Raw genomic sequence first — 26,666 nt, 5'->3', positions numbered from 1 at the left:
GAAGAGACCAGTGCTCATTCCCCTGGCTCCTTCCCACTCTTCCTAAGAGCGTGCTGAAAGGCCATAGAGGTGTGGGCGAGAGCAGCTCAGAGCTTTCATCCCCACAGGGCTTCAGTTACCCAGGGCTCACTTTCTGCAGCACAAAGAGAGAGCTGAGCTGCAGCAAGGACCTTCAGGAGACTCACTTGTGCCATAAACACCAGAGACACTGCAGAGCAGGTGACATTCAGGTGCTGCTGAAGACTCACAGCAGGAGATGTGGAAAGACGAGTGCAAGGGCAGAGCAAGGAATGAGCCTTGGCTCAGGGTCTGCAGACAGACTAGGAAAGAGGGGAATGTAGTGGGGAAAAGGCCGAGGGTGCGACCCAGGTCTTGCCTTTCATTCTCAGTTACCATTGGAGGAAAGGTCACCACACCATGCTGAGGATTACAGGCAGGAGCTATATTTGCTGAGGCAAATCTGGGTGTTGTTAATGTGCCAGTGGCCCTTTGCACAGTGACAACCAGGGAGGGAGACATGTGCCTCACTCCAGGCCTTTCCTTTATGTCTTCTTACTCCAGCTCACTCTTTCCTCTAGATGCCCTCTCTGAGTCCTTGACACTGCTGAACAGAGATGCAGGGAGCATGGTTGTGGTGCAGAGCTAGAGCTGTATGGTTGCTGCAGGGCATCAGATGGGCACTCACACACTTCAGCTGAGAGAAAGAAGAGTTTGGGCAGAGTGTATGGGACCATTGTGCCTGTACATGTGCCTTAATTTCCTACTTCTCTGAATCTTTCTCTCTCTCTCTCTCTCTCGCTCTCCATCTTGCTTTTGTTTTAGGGATCAGTCTTAGTCTCCCAGCTCTCTCACAGTTGACTCTCAGCCATCCACCAAGTACGTGATCCACAGACAGCAGTGAATCTGGGACACCCTCCCTATGGAAGCACCTTTGGCAACAAATCATTCCCCTATAGGCAGGGTGAATCACTGACTCATCCATCCCAGGAACTCCCTGGGCTGTCTAGATGGCTCCTTCAGCCGTCTCCAACGCACTGTACAAGCTCTAAAGTTGGCAGCAGGGAATCACCAGGGACATCATTTTATCTGACCCCAGTGTTATGAAAGGGCAGAGGAGGAGTGGGCAAAGAGCTCTGTCTTGCAGCCATGGACTTTCCCTGGGCAGCTACTCAGGCGTGTGTCAGGGGTTTACCATAAGCATGTGCTTGACCCTGCTTCCACACTACCTCAGTCCCCACTCACCCTCGGGGAATGGGAAGCCCTGAGAGCTCAGCTGGAAATGCTGAGGTCCAGGTGCTGTGCTGCTGCTGCTGCTGCTGCTGCAGGTGACAGCTCAAATGCTCTCAGAAATTAAAACCAAGGAGGAAAAGATGTGCAGGAAATGATCTTCCCTTTCCTTTTCCCTTCTTCCCCATACAACGGTTCTCTTCCTCATGTTGCTTGGATGGCTCAGGTACCCCTTCTCTGGCATTCACTTTTTCCCCTCCCTTTTCTCCCAAGTTACACAACTGTTTGTAAGTATCCTCTCTAACAGTCCCTTTTACAATCCCTTCCAAAACTGAGCTAGTAACTCCTGACCACTCTTTGCCAACAGAAAGAGATGGACTGTCCAGTGCAGAATCGTCTCCTCAGAAAGCACGTGTTTCAGGGAGTTGAGACCACTAACTCTGTTCAGTGTCCATCCTTCTTCTGTGAGAAGAAACAACCTTTGGCGTGATGTGTTCACCTAAAGGCTATTTTTGCATGATGGAGCTTTTTCTCTCTGGCACATCTGCCTGTTGCTCGAGAGCAGAAGGATTTGGCCAACAGCTATGCTGGGTATTCCTGGGAATAACTTCAGGCATAGTAGGCTAAATATGAGCAAATGAGCACTCTCTTTTAATGCACACAGTGAAATAGGCACCTCAATGGAGCAGCTCATCTGTCTCATCAGAGGAGGTTCCCCTGGGATGAGCAGTTTTGCCCTCCAGAAGAACCTGTTCCTGTCCTTTCACTAGGAATGAAGCCCCTAAACCAAATGTGAATTCAGTCAGATGAGTGCAAACCTCATGTTGTTTCTGTCAACCTTTTTACCACAAGCACAGAAGTGCATGCGCTTTCTCTGTGGTTCCCTTCCTGCCAAGTGGGTTTGACAAGAAGGACCTGCAGCGCTACAAGGAGAAAAAGGAATGGGCAATTGGACATCTCCAGTGGAGTTCCTCCTGCTGGGACTGGGTAATGTCCCCAAGCTTCAGATGCCTCTCTTCCTCCTCTCTTGCATGATCTAGCTGGTGACCACATTTGGGAACATCCTCATTGTTGTGCTAGTGGTGGCATGCAGGCATCTTCATACCCCAAGGTTCTTCTTCTTGGGGAATTTCTCCAGTGTGGAAATCTTCTACACCTCCACCATTCTGCCCAGGCTGCTGGCCAGTTTCCTGACTGGGGACAGAACCATTTCTGCTCATGGCTACATGACACAGTTCTATTTCTTTGGCTGTTTTGCCGCTGCTGAGTGTGACCTGCTGACCACCACGTCCCTGTGATCGGTACTTGGCCATATGCTCTGTGCAAGCCTCATGAACTGGAAGGTGTGTCTCCAGCTGGCGTCTGGGTCTTGGCTAGCCCAATTACTAATGTCTACAGCAGTGACGCGGTTATTTTCTCAGTTACAGTTCTGTGGCCCCAGTGCCATTGATCACTTCTTCTGTGATTCTACCCCTTTCCTAGAGCTCTCCTGCAGTGACACCACAGTGCCTACACTGGTTACTTTCATAATCTGCTTTCTGGATGTAGTCTTCCCTTTGCTATTCACTCTGGCATCCTGTGTCTGCATCATAACTGCTGTCCTGAGGATCCCCACCAGCATGAGGCAGCAAAAGGCTTTCTCCACCTGCTCCTCTCACCTCACTGTGGTCACTGTTTTCCATGGGACCCTCACCATTGTCTATATGATGCCCAGAACAGCTCTGCTGAGACAGCTCAATAAAATGCTGTCCCGTTTTTCTACACCATCCTCACGACTGTGGTCAATCCACTCATCTACAGCCTGCAGAGCAGGGAGGTCAAGGGGGCTCTTGGAAAGGCACTCAGAAAAACTGTGGCCTACACACAGAGCTCATACTAGTTGTGATCCACCAGGAATGAACTGACCTAGCATGGCAGACTTGGAAATGCATGTTCTGTGTACCAGGTGCAGCTTTCAAAGTGCAGCATATGGAGAAGTTTGTGGAAGGGACATAAATGTCTTAGAGGAATATAGGCCTGGTGTAGAAGAGTGCAAAGAATATCCCTGCCTTTCTTCTTTCTTTAAAATAAACCCCATTATCATGCTGGAAGCTGGAGCTCTTGAAATGTCCTAGCTTTCTTTTTCTGTGAAGAGCATAAAGGAATTTCAGCTGTAATGCGAGCTCCTTCCAGGGTCAAGCATTGATGTATTTTCCTGTCTGTGGGCTCCTGAGATGGTAGCCCTCTCGCTCAGCTGTACATATTCCCAGAGTAGAGGTCTGCATTGTTAGTAAGTGTTCTGTTCAGTGAAGATTGCCAGTGCAACAGAGTTGACTGCACCCAGGCGTGCACCTCCTATGGGTGAGGATGGCCTCAGGTATGCCGAACATGGATGTGGTCAGGGGTCACAGAGCTGGGGCCTAGTGAAGAGGTCTGCTAGGGATTGAGGCAAGAGGGGGAAAACGGAAGCAGAAATGGGAAATGTGCAGGCATGTGAAAGGGCTTCCAGTGCTCACGTGTGGCCAACAGCACTGCTGCCTGTGGTTGAGGCCATCAGTGAAAGCCTGGCTGTGAGTCAGCCCATCCTGAGGTTGGTGCCTAACAGAAGCCACATGCAGCACCTCACTCCTTCCACGGTCTGACCAGGGAGCCTGGGCCATCAGAGCAAGCGGAGAAGGCTCCTGGATTGGCCTGTTGCCCTGCTGAGATGAGCCTATCCCTAAAGCCTCCCTCCTGTGGTTGCCTAGAGCATGTCCCTCACGCAGCTTTCAGCACCTGGGCTGGCCTTCTGAGGAGATATAGCTCTTACTGTAGAGACACAAGCATATAAGAAATTTATCAACAGAAGCTGATTGCAATTTGGTCACCAGAGGCAGGGCCTGACTTCATCTTCCTCTGAGCCTTTGTTCTCAGCCAGCCTCCCACCACACTGCATTCCCACCTCATCTCTTTTGCCAGGTCAGTCCTCATGTGTTTTGCACCTGCTCTGGAGTGGGAGAAACCTTACTCTTAAGCGGCCGTTTTCTCTCCCATTGCCCAACTAAGTTGAGGCATGGAATTCCTCTGCATGTCCTAGATACCGCAGGGCATCTCCATATTGACAGTGATAAGTGGGCAACTGAATCAAGCCTTTCCACTGGACATGTCTACATTTGAGAAGATGAATCTCATCCCTCCTTTTCTCTGAGGTTTCTTGCAGAGGGGAATTGTGAAAGTCCGTCTGATAGTCTCAGCCCCTCTAAAAAGTTGTAGGTCCTTCTGCAGAGGAAAGGTACATTTTCTGGGTCTTATTTTCCCAGTACTTTAAGCAGAAACCATACTGCCCCCTTCTTCCCTTTGCATAATTTCCTACACACACACACACACACACACACACACACACACGCACACACTTTAATTACTCATTTGCTTCCCACTGGCTAACACAGATCTTATGAAGGGAGCCTTCATATTTTCTTCTTTTCCTATCCCTAATCCTTTCTCCTTGCTTTACTCCCACAATTCATGCTTACCATGGCCTCTGAAGATCTCCTCAGTCTTTCTTTGCTTTCCCTTGTCTGAATTCATAGATGAAAGCCTGCATTTTTTTTCTTTTTAGTATCTGAACCGATACCATCCTGCTACAGTGGGAGATGAAAAGACAAGGGTGTTGATAATACAGAAAGCTTCTCTAAGAGTCAGGTGCCGTACCCCGAGGGATGAATATGGTATAAGTGTAGAGTGACAGAAATCAATCATGAAATTCTTCATACTCTGAATTTCCTTAATTTCTTGCTTAACTTCAGATATTTGAAATGTTAATCTCTAAGTCTTAACACAGTGATACTGGTTCTGTTACATACTTAAGAGCAGCATTTGCAGAGGATAGTTCAGCCTCCAAGAACTGATGTGTTGGATGCCCCTGGAAGTGGTTTCATCATTCCAAAATTCCTTTTTCTCCCCACAATAACTTGCTATGGGGATTGAAAGTGGGGACTTTGAGCAGCAGTACGAGATGGGCTCTCAAGCAGAAACATAGTGAGTTCTTGACACACTCTGACTCCCAGGCAAGGAGAGTGATGGATCACATGGTGCTCACTCAAGACAGTAATGGGCTTGGCTTGAGTGTCCTTGGGTGGGTGCTATCTTCTGTTCAGACAGAAGGAATGAGTACCAGCAGGTACAGTCCAAATTTCTCCCTGATCAGCGATGAAATATGTGAGCACTGATATTCCTGTATGAAGCAACCATTCCCCATTTCCTGAAGAACTGGACTTCAGTCACCTCCTGCATCCCAGGGTAAGCTGAGCCTGGGAGCAAGATACTCTTTTTAATGATGTACACAGGTTGCTGGGGGATGACAAAGAGAGGGAAATCTGGAAAATACTGTGTTTGAAAGTGGTAGAGAGAGAAAATAACTTGAGATATGACAGAGATCAAGGTGATAGGTAGGGGGAAAAAGTATGAGCCACATAGCTTGCTTTTCTTTGAGGGGGGTGTTGGACTCAATGACCTCCAAAATAAGAAACCTATTTCCTTGAGTATCCTCAAATTTAATCTATGTTTACGAGTGAGTCCCCTGCAATTCACTTCAACGATCTTTTATGATCCAAATCTCAGATTGTCGGAGTGGGGGGAACGGGCCCGGAGTAACGATGAGTCTCAATATGAGTATGGTCGTTCTCCCTTTATTAGAGCTTACACAAAGTATATATATCGACAAGCAATACGCATGCGCTAGCAATAGTTACATGATTGGTTACAGTTTCTGTCCATACGTATAAAGCGGATACATGATTGGTGCAAGGTTGCTGTCCACGCTCCATCGACATTTATGGAACCTAGTTTCGTCCAGACTTGTTTACCAGTTTTGTGAATACCTTCTTTTGTAGTGCTCAAGGCCGCTGCAAGGCTTGCTCGGCCGCTGCAAGGCTCGCTCGCCTTGGCCTACATTCCTTCCCTTACCCTGAGAACGGGATTGCTCATCCCAATCAGATCATGCCCTCTCTCGCTTAACCATTCCTCCACATCAGATGGTCTCAGATGGAGACTTCCCTGGTCATCAAAATGAGCCGCAGCAGAGAATGGCAGACACTCTTCTAAGATGGGCTCCTAAAACAGGTAGGATGAGTCCCCCTGTGGAGGTGTGAAGATGCTGGTCGCCTGTCATTAACGTGGGAGGGAGCTGAGGTGACTGAGGTGAAGCTGAGGTGACTTTGACACAAGAAGCTCTATGACTTGATAGGTGTAGGTGTTCAGAAGGGCACAGGTTTCCTGTACATGATATGCACATGCCCAGGGCATCTGGAATACCACTGGATGACTGCACAAGGTACCATCCAACGGAGCTTCCTTTCTTAGCCTGCCTTCACACTCTGTGAGTCATTTCTAGAGGGATACACCTCACCTTAAGCTAATGGGCTAGGTTAGCTCACATGACTTGTAGCCAACAGTAGCTGTTTCTCTTCACTGACTACAGAGGAAGTTCAGGGAGAGACAGCTCTATGGTAGCCATCCCAAGTTAGGTAAGGGAGTGCTCCTAGCTCTGTTTTTCTTGTTCCAGAGAGCTCCTCGAGCCTTTTGTAGAATCTTTCCATCTTGACTTGTTTCACACAAGGTGGAAGCAGAAGTCTAGACAAACTCCTTCTTCTCCTTTCCCCTAGCGTCAGGGCAGAAATTCATCTAGTCTCTCCCTTTGCTCAAACAAACAGACACAGTTACTGAGGCATGAAAAAAAAAAAGAAAAAAAGGAAAATTATTCCTGCCTTCTCAACTTACACTCTAGATCATCACCTCTTTCCCCAATAGCATGATCTCCTGTGAGATCCTCAAAAGCTCCAGGCAAGAGCACATGCCAGAAGGTAAGCCATCCAACAGCAGAACATACAAAGCCAAGGAAGTTTTACTGCTGATAAGGATTTGGAGATCCAAAAAGTAGGGAAAAGCTCTGTGGAGGAGAAGTTGTAAAATAATTTAGGAGAATGGCTTGAAAAGAGGTTACAGACAGCAGTTGTTCTGTCTTGGAGAGCAGGTGAAGGAAGAGGACTGAGATCTCTTCCCTCTAGAAGGCACTGACTCAGGCTGGGAACATGGGGCTACTGAATGGCTCTAGGGCCTGCTCAATGGACCTCAAGACTTTCATTCTTTGTGGAGCACCAGTGCATGGCACATAGAAGATTCCATTATAGTCAATGGAGGTCAACTACTTAAATATAGGCACCTATGAAGCATCTAAGAAGATGTAATCACCTGGTTCTGAGCCAGAAGTGTCTGCTGTCTTTTCTTCCATCCCCATGTAGACATCTAAGATATCCTAGAATATTAAAAAATGGCAGTACATGCCCATGCTTCATCATCTAATCATTTCCCTACATTCGTTAAGCAAAACTGGTCTGCAAACTGCATGGACACTGTTGGCCAGATCACTGCTGAATTTAATGGGAGCTCAGACCGCTTGCATTGCAGACGCTTCGACTTGGCTGTCTGGAGCTGAATCCCACTGCTGCAGTGCAACTGTTCATATCAGTGTCACTGTCTGCTGCCCCTTCATAGTCAGGGGAAAAAGAATGGCATCTACAGAAGATGATGAATTCAGGCAGTTTAGACCATGTCTTAGCAATGGAAGGCTCTTCATTTAGCGAAGCATACCTCTCTCCACTTGACTCTAGAGTGACCATGGTTTAGATGAGAAGGGTAAAATAAGTATAATGGAATCTGATCCAGATGTTAATTGCTTGGGGTTTTTAAGGAACATTTCAGAAAAAAAAAAAACTCATTTTATTTACTGTTTGTATCTAGCAAAACTAATAGCTATCAACAAATCATACAGCCTGACATTACCCATTCATTCTGAAAGAGCAGATTTTATCATGGCTACTGGCATCTCCTGGATTGCCTGATGAACTTTATTTCCACCTGTATTCTTAACATTTTAATGACAGATTTATAACTACTTCCTTTACTCTAGCAAGGCAAAGTGTGTAAGAGGCAGTCTTTTTGTTTATGAGGCCAAGTTTTAGAGAAGCCAATGCTACTTAAACATGGAAAATTGCCTCTTCCTGCACCTCAGACAAGATAGACATGAAAATCATTTCACTTTATCTTCCACTTTTTCATATAACTAATTTAAACAGCTTTAAGCCTGAACTGGTCATCTAGTCTCTCTGCAATCAGTGGAGAGAGACAGAGCTACTGCGGCATGAGTCATGCTGTTCCTAGGGTCAGGATCCCTCTGAGATTCCAACTCCCTGGGGCTTCTGCAGAGCACCTTAGGCTGTATGGCTGTCTATTAGGTGACTGAAATAAGATGAGTGCACCAATTTGCACCTGCTTCCCCACCTTGCTCTCACCCAGAGATCTCCCTCCCTTCACTGATGTCTCTCCATCCTCACTGGCTATTCCTTGAAACACAAAGCCAAGGGCTGATCACAGACTCCCTCTGGGTGGCCTGCTCCACCACAGCAATACTCTTCAAGTGATAGTTCTTCATCCTAATGTCCAGTCTGAACTTCCCAAGCTATAGTTTGGGTCTGTTTCCTCTTTTCATGAAGGTTCCCAGTACCAAGAAAAGCTCCTGGCAGCCCCCAAATAGGACACACTAGTGCTGAGTTGAGGGGGATAATAACTCCCCTTGTCTGGGTGGCCACCTTCCTCCTAATGCAGCCCCGTAGGCATCTGGCCTTATTCACAGTGGGCATGCACCCCTGGCTCATATGGCATCCCTTGTAACACCCAGGCCCTTCTCCTCAGGCCACTCCTGAGCTGGTCAGGTCCCAACCTGTCCTAATGTACAGGGTTATTCTTCCCCATGGGCAGGACTTGCCACTTCTCTTTGTAAAGCTTCCTGAGGTTTCTTTTGGCTGAATCTCCAAGTTTCTCTAGGTCCCCAGCCTGAAGTTCATTGTATCAGCTGTTAATGTGTGTATGTAGATGGCTCACCTGGACTTGTGGTGCCTCTAACAAGACAACAGCATGAGGCATTGCAGGTCACTTCAAGTACTAAAAGGAGGTACTAGCTGAATGGAATTGCTGACCTAGGTAGGAATTATCACGGCGACCATCTCAGAAATGCCAAGTGAGCATACAAAGCAAGCAGAAACAGGGCCTATGAGGAAAGGGTGAAGAGAGGTGGGCTGTTTGTATGGGGGAGTGTGAGGATGGTAAGAGGGTAGAACTTGGAAGGGGTAAAGGGGAGAAAAGCACAATAAAAGGTGAAGCAAAGGAGTGATCAGGGCTATTCAGGGGAACCTGCCAAGCAGCCCTGCATTTACACATCTCTGGAGAAGGACAGGAAAGCTAATTGATTTGATCATACTTGTGTCTGACTTACTTCCATGGTCAGGAGAACTGAGTGCTCTCCCTAACATCAACAAGAGTAGACCCAGAGGGGAAGGAATCACAGACTCTTTCAGGTTGAATGGGACCTCAGAAGGCCTCTAGCAAAACCTTGTGCTCACTGCAAGGTCAGCTTTGGGGTGAGACCAGGTTACTGAGAGCTTGGTCCAGTCTTGAAAACCTCCAGGGATAGAGATGGCACAGCTCCCCTGGGCAACATGTTCCAATGCTTGACTATCCTCTCAGCAGAAAAGAAGTTATTGCCTAAAAGAGGGATATTGCCTGCAGACATCCCTTTTGTGCACCCCAACACTTGGGGAGGGAGATCTCACCCCCTATGAGTGTGGAGTGCCCAGGAGGGAACTGAATCCCAGTCCATCCCAGGGATTTCTCAATGGGCATTAGGTGTATTGATTAATTCCTCTAAATTGGTCCCTGAAGCATGAGGAAATGAGCTCCCTTCTTGTCCCTGCCTAGGCATCCTGTCTTCTTATGAGATGGGGACAGGCCTTTCTAGAGTGGGCTGTTTCCATTTCTCTTAGATAACCATCCTCTGATGCAATGCAACTGCAACCAACGGCAATGCTGAAATCAGTCCCTCTCCAGGGTTTAGAGAGGGACCATTGGTGATTATTGCAGTCTACTTCAGTGGACATTTCCCAGGGGTGACTCTGTGGCCTTTCAGGAACTGTCAGCCCTGAAGCCCCAGGAACATCTTGAGAGTTCACAAGAGACAGAGAAAGTCACGTCTTTAGCTGGGCCTCTGCTCCTGAGCTGGGTCTGGCTCCTGGGACTGCAGGAGCCCATGGCAACCTGGCAGGTGCTGAAGAGACACAGCTCTGTCCAGGAGCAGCTCCTCTTAAAGGAGCAGCAAGACTCAGGGCACTGCCTGCAGGCACCAGGATGAGATGAGCGACTCAGAAGTTAAAGACAGTTGGGAATGGGAGGACAGCTGAGAGCTCACTGCAGGGAGGAATCTTCACAGCCCTTCACACAGTAAGTCTCTGGCTGCAGGGCAACACTGCTGTGGTTCCCGGAGGGTTCTTCTAAGGCTGGCACCTTCCACAGCTGATAGGGTCTGTCAGGGTGGCTCTGCCAGCTTCTCCTGTTTGGAGCAGGTAGTGCCTTAGAGCAGGGATTCCCAGCCACATCGTCAGAGCAACAGGGCATCATGGTTACCTTCTCCCAGGGATGGTGGAGGGGTGCAAAGCCAGGGAGTGCACCCAGGTCTGCATGGGCTGTAATTCAGAGCAGTGTCCCTGTGCCCCAGGGTGCTGTGTGCCTGGGACAGTGACTCTGCCACCTGCGAGGGTCAGCACCCAGCCTGCCCGGGGAACTCCCCACAGTGCTTCAGGGAGAAGCTCTGGGTGGAAGGAGTGACCCCCAGTAGGGCAGGTTCATTCTGCTGTTGAGAGGGTGCTGCGTGGGTCAGGGCTGTTCTTAGCTCTAGCTCACCCCCAGGATCGTTCTGAGGGGCCTTTTCAAGAGGACAGTCATTGCAGTGGTTACCTTAAAGATAAGGATCTTTTCTGAGTCTATGCTTTCATTTTCCTACTGTTTGCAGAGTGCGGGTGGGGAAAAGACATGGGACAGGGAAGCAGCTCCCAGGAGGGAAAGCTCCAGGCAGTGGAGATACAATCAGAGAGTGAGGGGAAACTGAAAACAGAAATTCTGCAGGAGGGGGGATTTGGAAATCTTCCAACAGTACCTACACTGCAGACATCTTTCTCTAAGCAAGCCCCCCTGCATCTCCGCTCCCACCCAGCAGAGCCTCTGCCCTCAAGGCCATGGGGTCCAGAGCATGAGCCCCCTCCTCAGCAGCCTGAGCTCCAGCAGAGCAGAGGGGCATCTCTCCTGCAGCATGCCTTTTTCCCACTGCACAACAAGGGGCTGAGAGCGACTGTCCTGCAGTGTTGCCACCTGGGAGGTGGTGTGCACAGCTGGGGAAGGTGAAGGCTTTCCTTACTGCCTGTCTGTCTCTCCCTCCTTGCTTTCCCTTTGGTAGGAGGCTCACAGTATTGCTCCTTGTTTCCTTACCTCTCCATGCTGGTCTGGTTCTTGTTCTCCTGCTCTCTGGGGTTAAGCAAGGGGGTTCAGCTGCAGTTAAGGCATTCACCCTGCAGGTCCTGCGTGGAGTTGTCTTCATGGCAGTGACGTGCCCAAGACCCCTTTCAACCTCCCAGGCAATTCATGGGGAATGATCTGACTGTCTCCCTTAAGGAGACCCCCCCTCTTTAGCATTCTTGACTGTCTTTGTGGGGTGTGCTACCAGGCTGCAAGATGCCCTCCAGAAGACCAGAGCTTTCCCACCGCATATTTGTGATCGCTGAGAGTCCTTGTGCTGGTTGTGTGAGTCAGAAACCTCATCATGCCTTCTGAAGAGCTCTCCATAGCACTCTCTCCATCTCTGGGCTGAGAGAGAAGAATTTGGCAATGTTCACTTTGAAACTGAATTCCTCTGCTCAGTTTGGTTTCTTTCTCAGAGCAACTTGTAAGTGTGATTGTCCTTTAGCTGGGAGAGATGCAAGCACAGGGCAGCAGGGAGCAAGTTTCATGGACAGACCAGATCCTCTGACTCCGTATGCAGTCACCATGAGCCCCTTTTTCTTCCTGGGATGCACAAGTGCTCATGCTGAGAGCAACTGAAATGCCAGAGATTTTTATTCCATCAAAGAATGCTCCCACGGTGTGATGGAGGACGGGATAGATCCCACTGGGGAACAGACATATGGAAATGTTCAGGTCACCCCTTGCCTTCACTTCACTGTTTCTCTCCCTTGCCACGGTGGGAGCTGGTGTGACTGATTCAGACACAGGCATCTCTGTTCAAGAGAGCAAGGCTGGGGCAGATGAAGCCCTCACAAGGACCTTCTCTTTCAGACACAGCTGGCATGAGAGCTGTGTTCATCTCTTAGAGTGGTAAACAGGGACTATTCCTACTGGGTCACTGGACCAGGTCACCTTCACTCAGCACACAGTGCTCATCCCTAGGTGTCCCCACCGCATACACAGGGCAGTTTGACACCTCCATTTACAAACCCAGTAGAGCTGGACTGACTCCTCTGGAGCCCATGGGCAGAGGCCCCTGCTCTGCATGGCACACTCAGCAGAAACCGGAGTTCAGGAAAGGGAGCTGAATGGAGGCAAAGGAGAGAGGCAGTGTGTGGGGTACTATGAGGAGGGGAATGGGATTTGCTCAGAGAAGCCTGTCCTAATTTGTCAATGCCTTTTCCTCCTTGGACACTGCCTAAGCTGAGAGGGAACCAATGTCCAACAGCAGCTCCCTCACTGAGTTCCTGCTCCTGGCTTTCACAGACATGCGGGAGCTGCAGCTCTTGCACTTCTCACTGTTCCTGGGCATCTACCTGGCTGCCCTCCTGGGCAACAGCCTCATCATCACAGCTGTAGCCTGTGACCACCGCCTCCGCACCCCCATGTACTTCTTCCTCCTCAACCTCTCCCTCCTCGACCTTGGCTCCATCTCTGTCACTGTCCCCAAATCCATGGCCAATTCCCTCTGGAACACCAGGGTCATTTCCTACTCAGGATGTGCTGCTCAGGTCTTTCTCTTTCTCTTCTTAATTTCAGCAGAATATTTCCTTCTCACAGTCATGGCCTATGACCGCTTTGTTGCCATCTGCAAACCCCTGCACTATGGGACTCTCATGGACACCAGAGCTTGTGTCAAAATGGCAGCAGCTGCCTGGGGCAGTGGTTTTCTCAATGCTGCCCTGCACTCTGCAAACACATTTTCAATACCACTCTGCCAAGGCAATGTCGCGGATCAGTTCTTCTGTGAAATTCCCCACATCCTCAAGCTCGCCTGCTCAGACTCCTACCTCAGGGAACTTGGGGCTCTTGTGGTTAGTACTTGTCTGGCTTTGGGGTGTTTTATTTTCATTGTGCTGTCCTACATGCAGATCTTCACAGCTGTGCTGAAGATCCCCTCTGAGCAGGGCAGGCACAAAGCCTTTTCCATGTGCCTCCCTCACCTGGCCGTGGTCTCCCTGTTCATCAGCACAGGCTCGTTTGCCTACCTGAAGCCCCCCTCCATCTCCTCCCCAGCTCTGGATCTGGTGGTGGCTGTCCTGTACACGGTGTTGCCTCCAGCAGTGAATCCCCTCATCTACAGCATGAGGAATAAGGAGCTCAAGGAGGCACTGAGGAAACTGATTCAGTTGCTGATATTTTAGCAGCAAGAAGCTGCCCAGCTCTAGTCACAAGCAATATCCAATCTATCTCAGGCAACTCATGTGCTTTGGGTGTTCTATCTGTGACACCCATGTTTGTACACAACTGCTTGAAGTCATCTCTGGAGGCACCAAGTCCATCTGTCTGACCCAGAGGCCTTCTGTTCATCTGTCTACCACTGCATCAGAGCTGGCCTCCCAAACAGCATCTCTGTAATAAAAGGTGATTTCCTCAGTACAGTGCCTGAAGGTTGGGCTCTTCTTCCAAAGCAGAGGCCAAGAATGTGCTGAGAGAGTTCCACCCAAAAAGGCCTTTTGCTGCACATGAGTTCTCCGTGGGCTAAGGGGGATGCGCTCATAGGGTGATGTGTTAGGAAATGAAGGCAGGATTCTGCCCTCACTTGTGGGTGCCGAGTACCCCTGGAGAGGGTGAGTGGTATCTGCCAGGGACTGTCTCACATATTACAGGGCTGGTGACAGATGCCAGTTCTTCTGGAAGGGAATATGGAGTCACCAGGGGAGCACAGGGCATCCCCAGGGTCAGCGTGTGCCTGGGATGGGCAGTGAGTGGAGACTCACAGAAGCAAGTGCAGGCACCCAAAGCAAAGGGCTAAACCAAAGAAGGCACTGAGTGAGGGCTCTGCAAGCTCAGCAGAGCCAGCAGGGACTCAGCAGGCCCAGGGAAGGGACACTCCAGAGTGGTTCTTGTCATCTACCTACAAACCACAGGCTGGGTGCAAGGACACATCTGAACCCATCCTGAGGCATTTGAGCATCGTGTTTGCTTTGAGCATCTTCCACAGCCACAGACCCTGGGGAGGGGGGTGTCAGGTGCAATGCTGCTGGGCCAGCTGGCTCTGCCATGGCCAGTGCAGAGTCACCCCATGGCCCCACAGCCTGCTCGTGCTGCAGAGAACCACTGACAGCCCGGGGCCCTGCGGGGAGCCAGAGAGGGGTGAAGGAACAGCCAGCCAGGCCAGCACAGGCACATTCACCTGGGGAAAGGCTCTCTGGGAAGCAGGGAACCCTGAGCAGGGCTGCTCACCCTGCCCTGAAACCCCCCCACACTCCCTGTCCCCCTGTGCCCTGTCCCAGCCCTGGTGCTGGCCAGCTGCCCTGGGCTGGGGCAGCTCCAGCCCCCCAGGAGGGGGAAGGGGCATGGGGGGAGCAATCCAGGGAGTTGAGGGGAGGTCAGCATCCCACTCTCTGGCTGGGAATGGAGCCCCAGCTTGGGGAGAGGTGGGGATCGATACATGGATCATTAACAGGATGAGCACAGGATGTAATATCAATCACGATACAGTGGTAGCTTTTGGTGACCAGCCTTTAGAGATTTCATACCCATGGTGTTCAGTAAGGCTGGTTTCCACTTTTGCTAAACAAATCCATTAACTATTATAACAGATCATCATTCCTTCTCTTTCTTCTAAGCATTTTCCGATTTCAGACAGATGCTTGGTGTTCTGTTTGAGAAAACTGTCTAGTTGATGGAAGGTTACTCCAAGTGCTCCTGATGCATTAAACAGTGCAAAAATAGGCCATCATTTCTTCAGTCATATGAGAAGTTAACTAGTAGGTCTGCTTTGTGATTTGGGCAAAAACATATTTCACATTACAATGGCAACTGCTGCCTTACTGTTATGGACAATATTAGGCTCACCGGCCACCATAACAGGGTCTGACCCTAGGTTCCCACTGAGGCAGAAGTTTGAAGTCAGATTGGAGCGAAATAAAATTTTAATGACACATGTGCGGTAATTACAGCTCAAGCTGGGTGCCTCCAAAGAGGGACCCCATTTCAACAAATCCCTGGGTAATTATGCCCTTCCAGTCTAGTATCCACCCCATACTTCTGAACCAATCATAATATTAGAGTTTGGGGTCTTCCAGCTCCCAGTTGGTCCTTTCTGGAGTTTCCAGGTGTGTTCTTTACTTCTTATCACACTTCTGCATAGGTGTCAATGGCCCTTTTACACCCTTTCTTGTCCCTCTGGAATCATTCCTGTGGTTCTTTTGTTTCTTTCTTCTGTGTTCATCAATGCTAAACTGCTTATTTCTCTCTACAGCCCCCCCACCCCCTTATTTCTCCAACTTGAACCGGCTCTGGGGCCTTCTTTTACTTAATATCTAGGTGAATGTTCACAGCTTGCAGCCTAAAGCTTCAGCAAATTTAGCTATTAATGCTAAGCAAGTTATGCTAGCAGATTAATTCTAGACAGCTTCAGTCCAATATTCTCTAACAGTCCTCCCTTTGTTTTTATTAAGCATCCCTGCTAATATGCTAAGCAGGGTTCCCCAAGTCTTTTGAGGCGTACTAACATTCTCCATAATTTTAGAATTACAAACACTCAAATCACAAAACACACATATTTGAGTGATTACTTGTATCTACAGTACTGTTATCTATGAATATAAGATCACAGAGGGTTCTCATACAAACACATCCTTTTCCACTATATACAAGTACAGTTTCAGGGGTTTCAGCCGGATGTATTTCAAAATGACATTTTGTTCAGTGTCAAGACAAATGTCTTCAGCTTTGATAGTGTTACTCTCACAAATAAATATATATTTTTTAGGATTTTCAAACCCTTTTTGCATACCTAGAACATACTGGGTTAGCCGTTCATCTCTGTCCAACAGGCTGCTCTTAGCCGGGATATAAGTTCCTGGTATAGCCAATTGATGCCCAAATAAGACTTCTGCTGGGCATAATCCTACCGGTTGTCTAGGGGTTGTTCTAATTCCCCACAGCACTAAGTTTAAGGCATTAGGCCATTTGAGACTTGCCTGTGTACATACCCGTGCTAATTTGTTTTTAATAGTTCTGTTCTCTATGAGTTCCTAGCATTTGATATAATCTCCCTAAAACTCCTGCTGAAAAATGAGAACCCCTATCTGAATCTATAGTTTTCTGGTACTCCACACCTAGGGACAATTTCTTTTAACAAGGCTTTAATCACTGCAGTCGTATCTGCTTTGTGGGTAGGAAAGGCTTCCACCCATCCGCTGAGTTGATCAACTGTCACAAGGAGATTTTAAATCCTTCTGCTGCTGGCATGTCAGCATAGTCAATTTGTAGATGCTGGAATGGAAAATAAGCCCATGGGCGGCATTCCTCTGTTAATCTTTGGATGAGTATTGTTAAATTTTTGGAAAGTTGGGCAGGTTGTTGTTATGCGTTTTGCAACCACATGCACTCCGGGAGCAGCCCAGGTTTGTAGAATACATGAGGCGACAGTCAATGCTCCTCCATGTCCATGATTATGGTACCTCCTAACCTTAGAAAGTAAATACCTTAAGGGAAGGATGGGCTTACCCCTGATAGTCCAGATTCCTTGTTTCATCTTGAATCACTTCCCACTTTTTCCATTTCTCTTTCTCCTTCTGTGGCATATCTTCATACATTTCTGCTGGATTCAATACATCTGGCCATTCTCATACTGGATCTGCAGCGGCTACAAGGAGAGGCTGTCTAGCAACGGCTTTAGCTGCCTTGTCCGCCAAGTCCTTTCTTTTAGCTACATCAGAGGCTTCTTCTGTATGAGCAGGACAGTAAATAACAGCAATTTCTTTGGGGAGTTTCATCACCTTTAATAATTCCTGTACTTCTTGTCCATTAGCGAGTGTTTTCCCTGTAGATGTGAGGAATACCCTTTCTTCCCACAGCATTCCCGTTGCTTGACATACTCCAAATGCCTATTTTGAGTCGGTATATACATTTACTCGCAGGTTCTTACCTATCTTTGCTGCTTGGGTTAATGCTATTGTGATAGGTGCTAGTTTGTTACATCAAATTGGGAAGTGATTTTACGATGAAACTAGGCGCTAATTACGGGCTAAAACCACAACATCCTGCAATGAGGGCATGTACCCCCGCCTGAGATAATTAAGTGGAGCCAGCGAGGCGGCAATGTTAGTTTAGATAGCCTAATATGGCAATGGCGAGGTCACACAGTTGTAAAATATATGCATGATCTGAGGGTCACCACACACAACGCAGAGGAAGACTCCAGCCTTCATCCCCACAACCACCAGAGGGCTGAAGAAGACCCCCTAGCAACAGCCAGCGCAACCGCAGAAGTTACAGGAAGTGCCACATATACCCGGGGCTGGAATCGCATATAAGGAGACTGTGAGGGGGGGATCGCGCGTGCCGTTGGTGGAGCAGGAGACTCCCCGGCCACCCAGCGCTGTTTTGCTTACTTGTGACTTGCTCAATTATTTTATTAAATTGGAGTTTATGCAACCCGGCCCGAGTGGTTGTCAATTTGTCGCGTTTACCTATAACACTATTAATTCTGCCCCTTGAGCGCTTGAGACAGAGAGAAGGGATTAGCCTCAAGTACCTCAAAGAGGTTGGTGACAGCATAGCCCGAATGGCGTTTTCTGTCCAAATAATAGGATGATCCATTGATCCATCTGTAAACAGAACTAAGTCTGGGTTTCCCAAAGGTTCATCTTGGAGATCCTCCTGGGGCTTGCTCGAGTTGACAACCACCTGGTCACAGGAATGATGAGGCTCTCCATCTTCAGGAAGGGGCAATAGCGTCACTGGATTTATGATGCTGCATCTCTTTAAGGTCACATTATCTGCAAGTAATATTATTAGTTCATAGCGATGAGCTCTCTGTGGGGACAGTGCTTGAGTAGCGTATTGTTTCATTAACAGCTCTACTTCATGTGGCACATACACAATCATTGGGTGACCCAGAACTACAGGTCGTGTTTTTTCAATAAGGGCTGCTGTAGCTGCTATCGCTCTGATGCACCCTGGAGTGCCTTTGGTTACTGCATCTAGCTGGGTGGAGTAATAGGCCGCTGGCCTATGGTGAGGACCTAGTTTTCGGGTGAGTACTCCACTTGCTACTCCCTGTCGTTCATGAACAAATAATTCACATGGCTTACTACAATCTGGTAGTCCTAGAGCCGGGGCTGAGACCAGCGCATTTTTCACAGATATGAAAGCTTTCTCTTTTTCTGGACTCCAGGTCAAAGGCTCTATCTCCTCCTTCTTTGTTGCCTGGACCAAAGGTTTGGTAAATTCTCCCAACCTGGGAATCCATGGTTGGCAAAATCCTACAGCTCCTAAAAATCCCCTAAATTGCTTTTTTGTTATAGGATGAGGCATATCAAGAATTGTCTTTACTCATTCTGGATCAATTAACCTGTGCCCTTCCTTCAACATAAACCCCAAATATTTTACCTCTCGCTGACACAGCTGGAGCTTGGACGGAGATGCTCGATGCCCCTTCTCTGCAAGAGCATTACATAGAGAAATAGTGTCTTTCAAACATGTCTCATAATCTTTACTTGCTAATAACAAATCATCCACATATTGTATTAACACTGAACGTCCTGGAAGTTTGATATCTGCAAGATCATTTTTAAGTATACGCGAAAAAAGAGTCTAGAAAGGAAAGCTGAGGGGTGTTCCTCAGGCTGTTGCTGACATTCCCTTATTTTAGACCAATTCGCACTCTTTTGTCCTGCCAAACGTATAGCTTCTTCTAAGCCTTGTCTGGCTAATTGCAACTGCCAGTAATCTGCCTCTACACTATAATTCCACCCGGGGTCCACAATTGGCCAGGCCGTTTGAGCAACCACAACACCCCCCTCTCCTGCCCAACGATGGTTTACATCCAGAATTGAGTGTTTTTCATCTGGAGTGAACCCGCCTTCAAGGAGCATTTGCACATCCCCCAGGTAGGATCATACGCCCGCAGTATTCCTCTTACAATTTGTAACACTTTCTCTGGATCTTCCCTAAGCCTGGCAGTTTGTTGACTCCATGCAATCCAATCTTGGGGCCCCCAGGGTCAGTAAATTCGCGTTGTAGCTACCCGAGGTGCCCCGTCTGGATCTGGCAGGGGCACTCCTGGCACAGGAACGACATGCAAAGGGGCCTGAAAGGCAGAGATGGAAGGCAAGGGGGGTATAGAGAAGTTGAAGCAGAGGATGGTGCATAGGGTGGAGCGGTTCCCACAAGTGTTTTAGCAGCTGCACTACTTTCAGCATTCTGAGAAAACTTTTCCCCTCCTTTTCTAGGCGCTTCTTTTCATCTAGCAAATGCCCAACTGTCCCATAAATACCAATAATCCATTTCCCTGGGGAACCTATCCTCCAAATGGTGACGCGGGAAAGTTAACTCCTGATAATCAAAGGTCCCTGCGGTGGCCATCATTCCACCAGGTCACCGTCCTTTGTCAGGAATGGCCAATCCTCCTGACATAGTTGGATCAACCTTTTTTTTTCCTAGGTTTTTTGTACCACCAATCTTATTCCAGTTTTGCAAAATTTTGGCTAAGAGAGAACCCTTTTATATGCCAAACTTATTTCCCATTGTGATCACTCTCTCTCTCTCTCTCTCTCTCTCTCTCTCTTTCTCTCTCTTGGGAACTGCACTTACACCACCCGAGTCTTTGACTGCTAGCACTGCTGTCCCTTCGCAGTGGGAGGCTTTGTCAGCTGACGGGTGCCCCCTTCGGTTCCCAGGTCATACGCGCTCACACTAGTCACAGTCCCAGGTGCTACCCACACTCACACTAGTCAGCTGGTGTTTGTGGTGCGCCTTACACTGATCAGGCTGCGCACTCCCCGCTTCCGGCCGGAGTGAGACAGGACTCGAACCCTCTCAAACTCTGCAGCGAGACGGGACTCGAACCCTCTCAAATCCTTGATGTGGGACTTGAACCCCCTCCAGCCCTGGGAGTGGGACTCGAACCCACTCTCCCTGACCTGGCACGCCTTACGGTGATCAGCCTGCGTACCCCTTACAGTGCACTTTGTTACCAAACCAGAATTTAGAATTTAGGCAGGAATTTAAGACTCACCCTCTCGGTGCCTCCCGTTGCCAAAGATCCCAGGTGAACTCACCCAATGGCGCCAGATGATCGTTTGGAGACGAGAGGCCCCGATGGTGGTCGCCTAGGGTCCCATCTGGGTTGCCAAACTGTTATGGAAAATCAGGCTCGCCGGCCTTCATAACAGGGTCCGACCCTAGGTTCCTGCTGAGGCAGAAGTTCGAAGTCAGATTGGAAAGAAATAAAATTTAATGATACACGTGTGGAAATTACAGCTTGAGCTGGGTGCCTCCAAAGAGGGACCCCGAACAAAGAAATCCCTGGGCAACTATACCCTTACAATCTAAATTCCCCACCCCTTAAGCGATAGTTTGGACCAATACTAATAGTTAGGCCTGGGTTCTTCCCCTTCTTCACTGGGCCCCTTCATTGTCTCTAGGCAGGCTGCTTCTGATCTTCAAGGTTGGCTACTCCTGCTGTCCGTGTAACTTCATTATCCCTCCAGCTTGAACCGGCTCTGGGGCCTCCTTTTACTTATCTAAAGTAAAAGTTCACAGCTTGAGGCCTAAGGCTTCAGCAAATTTAGTTACTAATGCTAAGCAAGTTATGCTAAAAATTAATTTTGACAGCTTCAGTCTGATATTCTTTAACAACCAGCACTGGCCTATCAGGCACTGAGACACAAGTGACCTCACAACCACAAACAGCAGCCATGCAACTAGCACTGGCCTATCAGGCACTGAGGCACAAGTGACCTCACAACCACAAACAGCAGCCATGGGCCTAGCACTGGCCTATCAGGCACTGACGCTGAACTGACCTCACATGCAGCCATGAAGCCATATAGCTGCTCCTTGTCTGTTAGTTTCTCAGGCACAATTGACCTAAAGAATCACAGACAGCAGCAATGTGCATGCTGAGCGCCTGTCACATACTGATGCACAACTGACCACAAAGGCACAAACAGCAGCAACAGGCCTCCTCGCCTTTTACGAGGCATGGAGACACAATGGACCTCACCATCATCACCTAAGCTATGGCCATGCTGTTGGCCTACCAGCTTCAGAGGCACAACTCACCTCACAAGTGCTAATGGCATCAACGTGCCTGCTGCTGACCTATCTGGTACTGAGTCACAAGGGATCTCAAAAGTGCAAAACTTCACAGAGGAGAAGCTCACCTGGGCCACTCTCACGTCCCTCGATTGCGCTGTGATCACTCCATATAGAACAGTCTTCTGAAAACGGCTTTCATCTCCTGGCAAGTCTCTCTCCACATCATGGGACAGCTCTACGCTGGCACCCTGGTGACAAATCACAAAGGAACAATTGGTCTTGCTCTTCCTTTAGTACCATCAAGTCCCAGCTGGGAACCTTTGCACTGCAGCACCTACACAACAACAGCAGGATGCCACTTCCATTTCTAGTGCATTTCTAGGGACAGAGATCAGCTGAGGGAGCAGCTGCACTGCAAAGGGTTTCCCACACTGTCACATCAGCTCAGCACTGCACCAGCCATCAACCTGATGCCAGACCTCTGCTCTGCCACCTACTCTACAAACACACTGTCTCTGCCCCACACAGCTGCCTCTTCTCCTCAATACAACCAAGTGCCAGCAAGAAGAGATGTATGCAGGACACTCGCCACTTGCACACTCCCCAGCCACTGCTCTGCTCGCTGCCTTCCCCTGGCTCCACAACACAGACACACAGGGAAGCTCTTGCGGTAACACCACAAGGTGGCCAAGGCACTCTAGGCTCACAAGGCCTCTGCAAATGAGCAGCACAAGATCAGGCAGGGACAGAGATGGCTCCATGGACAATGCTGCTCTTTTCAGAGGGAAGGAGCCTGCTTTCTTTGGGCACAGCACGCTGCTGCTTTCCACCTCCATCCCCTCAGGAACCTCCACCTAGGGATGGGGGCATGGGGATTTTCTGTAGTAATACAAAAGATACAGATACAACGCAAAAACAGTTGAGAGTCCTGAAGGCCTCCTGAGCCCAAAGGAACCTCCCTTCCTTTCCTTTAGTTACTTGGACAAGGAGCCCTGGGGAAGGGGAAAAGGGTGCAGAGGCTTTGACATGAGGCCCAAGCAACGAGACAGCCCCACACTGGACGGCTGCTGAAATGACAGCTCTCCTGGCTGCACAGCCTCTGCAGCAGCAGTCCAGGTGCCACAGCTGGCTTCACAGAGCACTGAGGGCTGGGCGACCTGGCCCTGGGCACATCTTACCCCTCGCAGAGCCAGCAGCACAAGAACTCTGAGACTTCCTCAGGTCAAGCCACAGAGGCCTTGGGGCACTCAAACAAAGGAACTCAGGACATGCTGGCATTTATGATAAGGGTCTTGGACTCATCCTATATGGCACCACAACCTTTAAGGAAAAGGAGGGGGCACAACAGCATTTGCTGAGTGGGCTGGCAGTAACAGCAAATGTGGGACGTGGAATTTGCAGCACAGCAGAGGTACCAGGAGGTGAACCCACACCCCAAGTCACCCAGGCAAGCCAGGAGCATTTATGGAAGCCTTCACATCCATATGTAGCCTCAGCTCATTCACTCGCAGCTGCTTTCACAGAGGGCTCACGATGTTGGCAAAGATGTTGACAGGTACAGGGACACACCCTGGCATCCTGCCTCCATCCTCAGGGGCTCTAGGACTGCACTGAGAACCTCCATGAGTGGAGCAACCTAGAAAGAAAGAAAGAATCGGAGTATTACTGTCAGTTCTGCTGGCCTTACAGAGTCACAACAGTCAGGGGCCAATGTCTCCCCTCTGTGCTGAGCTGTATTGGTGAGAGCACAGCCAGAAGATCCACTGAGATATTCCACCCCTCTTTTTGGCACAGGTGACACCATGTCTGTATACCAGTGCTCATTTGGGAGACATCATTCAGACCTTGCAAGAAAATCTCACAAGCTCCCTGCTGTTCTGGCAGGGGGGATTTCTAAAACACACACCCTGGCAATAAGAGATTACTAACACCACTGCTCACACCAGCACTAGATTCATTTAGCAGCCTATAAAGTCTAGCTGGACTCCCTAGATGACTGGGAGGAGCCTGCAACCTTCTACTTAGCAACAAGTGGAAAGGCAAACTCCATCTCCATGTTCACCACAGAGCATCATCCACATTTCAAATGTAGCAGTACTAACTCAGCATGATGGAGTGGAACAAAATGTGTGTCAGATGATGGGGAACATCGACCTCTGCTTGATTAATGAGTTGCATTTCTGTATTGCTGGAGAGCTCTGCAGGGGTCAAGTCCTCCTCTGAGCACACGCAACAAACCCAGAACTGACCTCACCACAACCATCCAAGCCATGTGTCTTCTCCTCACCTCTCACCTGCTCACATAGTGGTGACCTCACAAGTGCCCAAAACATGCCTGCTGCTGGCCTATGCCCTTCAGAGACAGAACTTTCCCCAAAATACCTTCCCCAGCCACCAACTACTGCTGGCCTAGCAGCTACTCTGACAAAAGAGACCTCACAAGCAACGCCCATGCCTAACTGCCTGCTGCTGGCCTAGCAGGCACTCAGAAAGACATCACCTCACACTTACCTTCACAGCCACATCTCTGTCACTGGCCTAGAAGCCTCTGAGACAGAAATTACCTCACTATAACTTCCCCAGCCATGAGACAAATCCTGCCTTATCAGCTCCTCAGGCAGAAATGATCTCAAAAACACACATCCCAGACATGGACCTGCTGCTTCCCTATCAAACGCTCAGGTAGAAATGACCTCCGAAACACCTTTTCAGTCACTTAGCTCCTGCTATCCAACCAATTCAGCAGTCAGAAGTGACCTCACAAGCAACAGCCAAGCCTTCTTCCTCCAGATGGCCTATCAGGTACTCCGGCAGAAGTGACCTCATCATCAACAGCTGAGCCATGTGCCTCCTGCTGGCCTGTCAGCCACTTACAAAGAATTGATTTGACACTGGTGATTTTCTGGCATAGCTTTCACAGACAGTGGTGACCTCACTACCCACACCCTGACCATGTGCCTGGTGCCACCTGCAGCTCCCCTGCCTTCCCCCAAGGCTCAGCCAGCTCCAGAATGGCCTCCCTGATTCACCTCATGGCTTCACAATGCTCGTAGTGCAGCAAAACACCCCAGTACCAGTTACTACCCCAAAAAGAGATTAGCTTTTGCTCAGGTAGTCTCTACACATAGCAAGACAGCAGGACCTCCTGTCCCAGTCAGAGTCAGAAGCCTTCCCACAACTCAGAAGTCTGGTTCCTTCCCCAATGCTGAACAAAATCAGCAAATCCTCTACACGTCAAGGAAAACCAGCATTCTCCTGTTTTATGCCCTGACAATTGGAGGCACGCAGAAGGACTCAGGCCAGGGCATCTCACTCGGTCAAACCAGCAGAGCCACAATTCAGCAACTCTTCACCCTGACCTAGGAGCATGGAAAGAACAACGGCAAGTGCAAGCACTGGCCGTTCATCAGCTTTCAAGGCCCCTGACAAGCAAAACAGCTCACACTTACAGAGCTCTTCTGGAAACACCCTTCACCCTGCTGCCAGGCTCACAGGTCTCAGGGCAAAGCAAGAGGCAGGGAGCAAAAACAACGGCTGGGGCACAGCGTGACACACAGGGACAGAGACCACTGGGAAGGGCACCTCGCGAGGACACCAGCAGCCTGCTCACGCTTTGCCCTCACCTCCCAAACACAGCTACAAGCAGCACCTGGGGCTGCGCTGGCAGCAGCAGCTCAGGGAAACGCTTTAACAGGGATCCCAGACCCACCACAGGGCCAAAGGTTCCTTCCCCCAAACCCCACCGAGCCGCCCCGGCCCAGCTGCTCGCGGCAGGCCGCCACGTCTGGCTGCAGGGCAGCTCCCCCCTCTGGCCCACGTCGCTCTGGCCCCTGCTCACGGCCCCACCAGCCCCTGCTGCAGCTCCTGCAGCAAAGCAGCCCCGGCGCCAGCACCGCTGCCCCCGCCCCGGCGGGAGGGCACCCGCCAGCAGTTGAATGCGCCCGCAGCCCCCACCAAACCCTCTCGCACCTGCTCTCTCGCCTGTTCACTTCCCCCCTGCTTTGCTCCCGCTCCTCTTTCACCTCTTTCTTTGACGTCTTTTTTTTTTCCACATGTTGGACTGCAATTGGCTGACAGAGCCATCAGTGAAATAGGTCCCCGCCCCCTCCTCCTGACAGCCAATAGGAGGGCTGCACTGGGGCGATGCCATGGCAACATTGGGCCCTCCTGCCCTGGCGGCCAGCTCCACCCCTTCCCCCACGGTCGGGCACCATGTTGTGGGCGGCAGCGCGGGGCACGGCGGGGCCTGGGGGCAGCGCGGCGCCGTGTGGGCGGGCAGTGCGGGGCCCCGTGGCGTGACCGGTTCCCCGGCATGGCTGGGCTGTGCGGCAGGGGCCCCGCAGGGCTGCTGGCTGCCCTGAGCCCTGGGGGCTGTGTGGGTGCGGGGGGGCAGCGCTGGGGTGTGTGCTGGTGGCAGCCGTGGTGCCGGCGTGGGGGCCCTGGGGCTGTCCGGGGCGCCGAAGCCCGTGGGCAGCGTCCTGCTGCCCCCAGGGCAGGGCAGGGCAGGGCAGTGTCCTCTTGCGCTTCCTGTCCCGGCCCCCTGCCCACGGCAGCCCCAGGGCTCGACTAGGGAGTGGTGGTGTGGGGTCGTGAGGGGTCTGGGGGAGATGAATGTGTTGGGCTCACCCCAGCACTGCCCAGCACAGCTCAGAGAAAAATCCTTGTGATCAGCCAGGACTGGCTGAGGCATGTGAGGATGGCACCTCACTCTGATTTCAAGATGCTCTCCCAAATACGCTTTGTTTGGTTGCAGAGGTTTGACCCCAATTTGCAGGAGGCCAGAGGCTGTGGCCATCTGAAGATGGCATCTCTGAGCCCAAAACATGCTCCGCCAAGCTGGAAGCATAAAAGGATCCAGGGGGAAGGAACAGAGGTTTTCCCAAACACACAGAGGACTTGGGATTATTGCAAGGTGATGGTTTCATTATGGTATATGGACATTTCCAGCAGGGTCTTGAGAGCCCTGCTGGAGCTGCAGGCCACATCAGCCTCTGGGATGCAGGACCCCTTTCCTCTCAGAGCCAGATCCAATAGGGGGACCAACTCCCAGGGAAACCTGGCCATGGATTCCTCCTCCACACCCACGAGGGGATGGAGCT

General features: G+C 50.0%; 3 protein-coding genes across 3 annotated transcripts in view; 2 read left to right on the top strand and 1 right to left on the bottom strand.

Moving 5' to 3' along the window:
- The window catches only part of LOC136993803 (antigen WC1.1-like), a 350,141-nt gene that overhangs the window by 233,172 nt on the left and 90,303 nt on the right, over positions 1–26,666 (top strand). The gene's annotated exons all lie outside the window — the stretch shown is intronic.
- Positions 1–26,666, bottom strand: part of LOC136993747 (antigen WC1.1-like) — a gene marked incomplete at both ends in the record, with an annotated part of 213,633 nt that overhangs the window by 162,883 nt on the left and 24,084 nt on the right. The gene's annotated exons all lie outside the window — the stretch shown is intronic.
- LOC136993831 (olfactory receptor 14A16-like) lies at positions 12,987–13,622 on the top strand (the record flags this gene model as incomplete). Its single annotated transcript, XM_067308779.1, has 1 exon — positions 12,987–13,622. A coding segment is annotated over one exon (636 nt), but the record flags the coding sequence as incomplete, so codon positions are not given.

This window comes from Apteryx mantelli, chromosome 20 (assembly GCF_036417845.1).
Source record: "Apteryx mantelli isolate bAptMan1 chromosome 20, bAptMan1.hap1, whole genome shotgun sequence".
In the NCBI taxonomy this organism is placed as follows: Eukaryota; Metazoa; Chordata; class Aves; order Apterygiformes; family Apterygidae; genus Apteryx; species Apteryx mantelli.
The sequence above is the reverse complement of the archived record's forward strand: the minus strand, read 5'-3'. Positions and strand labels throughout refer to the sequence as shown.